This window comes from Amphimedon queenslandica, unplaced genomic scaffold, assembly GCF_000090795.2.
Source record: "Amphimedon queenslandica unplaced genomic scaffold, v1.1 AMPQUscaffold_12844, whole genome shotgun sequence".
NCBI classification, from domain to species: Eukaryota; Metazoa; Porifera; class Demospongiae; order Haplosclerida; family Niphatidae; genus Amphimedon; species Amphimedon queenslandica.
This window is the reverse complement of record NW_003546920.1, coordinates 36190-37944: the sequence shown is the minus strand read 5'-3', so window position 1 is coordinate 37944 and position 1755 is coordinate 36190. Positions and strand designations below refer to the sequence as shown.

The following is a 1755-nucleotide window of genomic DNA, read 5'->3' as shown; positions in this document are numbered from 1 at the left end:
AATCTTGTGTATGTACTCGTCTATCCGTATAATGTGCAATGTCTGTATCAGTGTGTATTTCAGTAATAATAGAAGTAGCCACTCTTGATTTATACCATTAATACAAAGGAATTCAAAGAAGATAAATGATATGCATTATTATAATACATGTATAGATCTATGTGTCCTTATTTTAGAGCTGGTAGGCCCACTACGTATGAAGCAAGTCAAGTAATGCATCACGATAGTAACCAAGGTGCATGGTAATAGTGTGTTTCTATAAACACACAACATCCTCTGGACACAAAAGGGAGGAGATAGAGATGTGATAACTTTATGTTTGTGTATGTATATTAACATAACATAAAGGCAGTGAACCTATAGTTACATGTAGCAACGACATTTACTAAAAAATTTTCAGATTGTTATCTATAACAACAAAGCACTATAAAAACAATGCCAGCCAATTCAGATTATCAATTATTACAAATGATAAATACACATACATGCATTAATAAGTTAAGATGGTGCTTTTATAAGTCCTTTAGACACAAGATGATTATATATCTTTCTAGTTTTATTTACATCAATACGACACAACTTCCTAGCATCCATCAGACGTAGCTTCCCTCCACATTTCCTACTCTCAGCAATCATTACTCCTTTACAGTGTAAATATACATCAGGCAATATACGATGGACTGAACATATCTGTATAAAAATATAAAAAGAGGTATCAATGTGTGTTTTAATAATAATAAAAGAGGCCACTCTTGATTCATATCATTACACGTAATCATATCATTACATGTAATCATATCATTACATGTAATCATATCATTACATGTAATACAAAAAGAATTCAAACAAGATGAATGATATGCATTATACATGTATAGATCTACGTATCTTTATTTCAGAGCTGGTAGATCCACTACATACATGCATGAAGCAAGTCAAGCAATACATCACCACAGTGATCAACCAAGGGGCATGGTAATAGTGTGTTTCCATTGTGATCGCTCAATACTCTCGAGATTACAAGACACACAACATCCTCTGAATATTGTGAACAATTATATAAACATTGCCACAAAAGGCACAATGGCATAGCATTTACTAGCATTTAATGAAAGGCATTCATACTAGTATAAATCCTCACTTGTTTCTCTTCATGATCCAGTTGCTCCACACCGGGTGAGTATGTAATGTTTAATGGAGTTAATGAGTATTTTGTTTTACCAGTACTACACATTGCTTGTTGTCCTTGTAGTTCAGTATTAGTACATGATATAGTAGCACTGCAGAGGAGACAATGTTAAACACAAGACAAAACATACATGCATAATGCCCACTGCACATCATGTTTGTGTTATGTGTTGTGGTTTCATTGTTTCAATTTATAATGTAACATTAGCACTCACTTCTGCTGTTCTGTTGAAGCAATTGACTGAATTTTGATCAAGTTATAAAATTATGTATTGCCACCCAGCATTCCTAGTAGTTTACCTTGTTATTCTTTGTTATTAAATCAAGTGATGCCTTCATTCTTTCTCTTGTTTTCTCTTAACCTTTCATACAGTTCACCACCTGTGACCAGTATAATAACAAGATAAACTGGTTTTCTTCTTTTAAACAGATTTCCTTACCAGCTAGTGTTTTGATACCAAGGCAACGATAAGTTTGAAGACACTTGATTCTCTTAATTAACCTCTTTTCATCTAATAGACCACATCTAAATAACACTGGACAGTATCATTAATTTACTCAGAAAAC

General features: G+C 33.0%; 1 protein-coding gene across 1 annotated transcript; it reads right to left on the bottom strand.

Moving 5' to 3' along the window:
* Positions 1-460: 460 nt before the first annotated feature.
* LOC109586549 (transcriptional adapter 2-alpha-like) lies at positions 461-1734 on the bottom strand. The gene is made up of 5 exons (XM_020002751.1): positions 1629-1734; positions 1489-1569; positions 1404-1429; positions 1142-1280; positions 461-690 (listed from the first exon to the last, which is right to left on the bottom strand). Exons 2-5 carry the CDS (start codon positions 1525-1527, stop codon positions 499-501), a joined length of 396 nt encoding a protein of 131 aa, XP_019858310.1. The 5' UTR covers positions 1528-1569; positions 1629-1734; the 3' UTR covers positions 461-498.
* Between the last annotated feature and the right edge of the window lie 21 nt (positions 1735-1755).

Bases quoted from the DNA above. Each gene is read 5' to 3' on its own strand.
- LOC109586549 (XM_020002751.1), bottom strand. From the start codon at position 1,527: ATGAAGGCATCACTTGATTTAATAACAAAGAATAACAAG. The intron at 1,430-1,488 runs GTAAACTACTAG...ATCAAAATTCAG, and splicing joins TAATAACAAAGAATAACAAG to TCAATTGCTTCAACAGAACA. The intron at 691-1,141 runs GTGAGGATTTAT...ATTTTTATACAG, and splicing joins TGGATCATGAAGAGAAACAA to ATATGTTCAGTCCATCGTAT.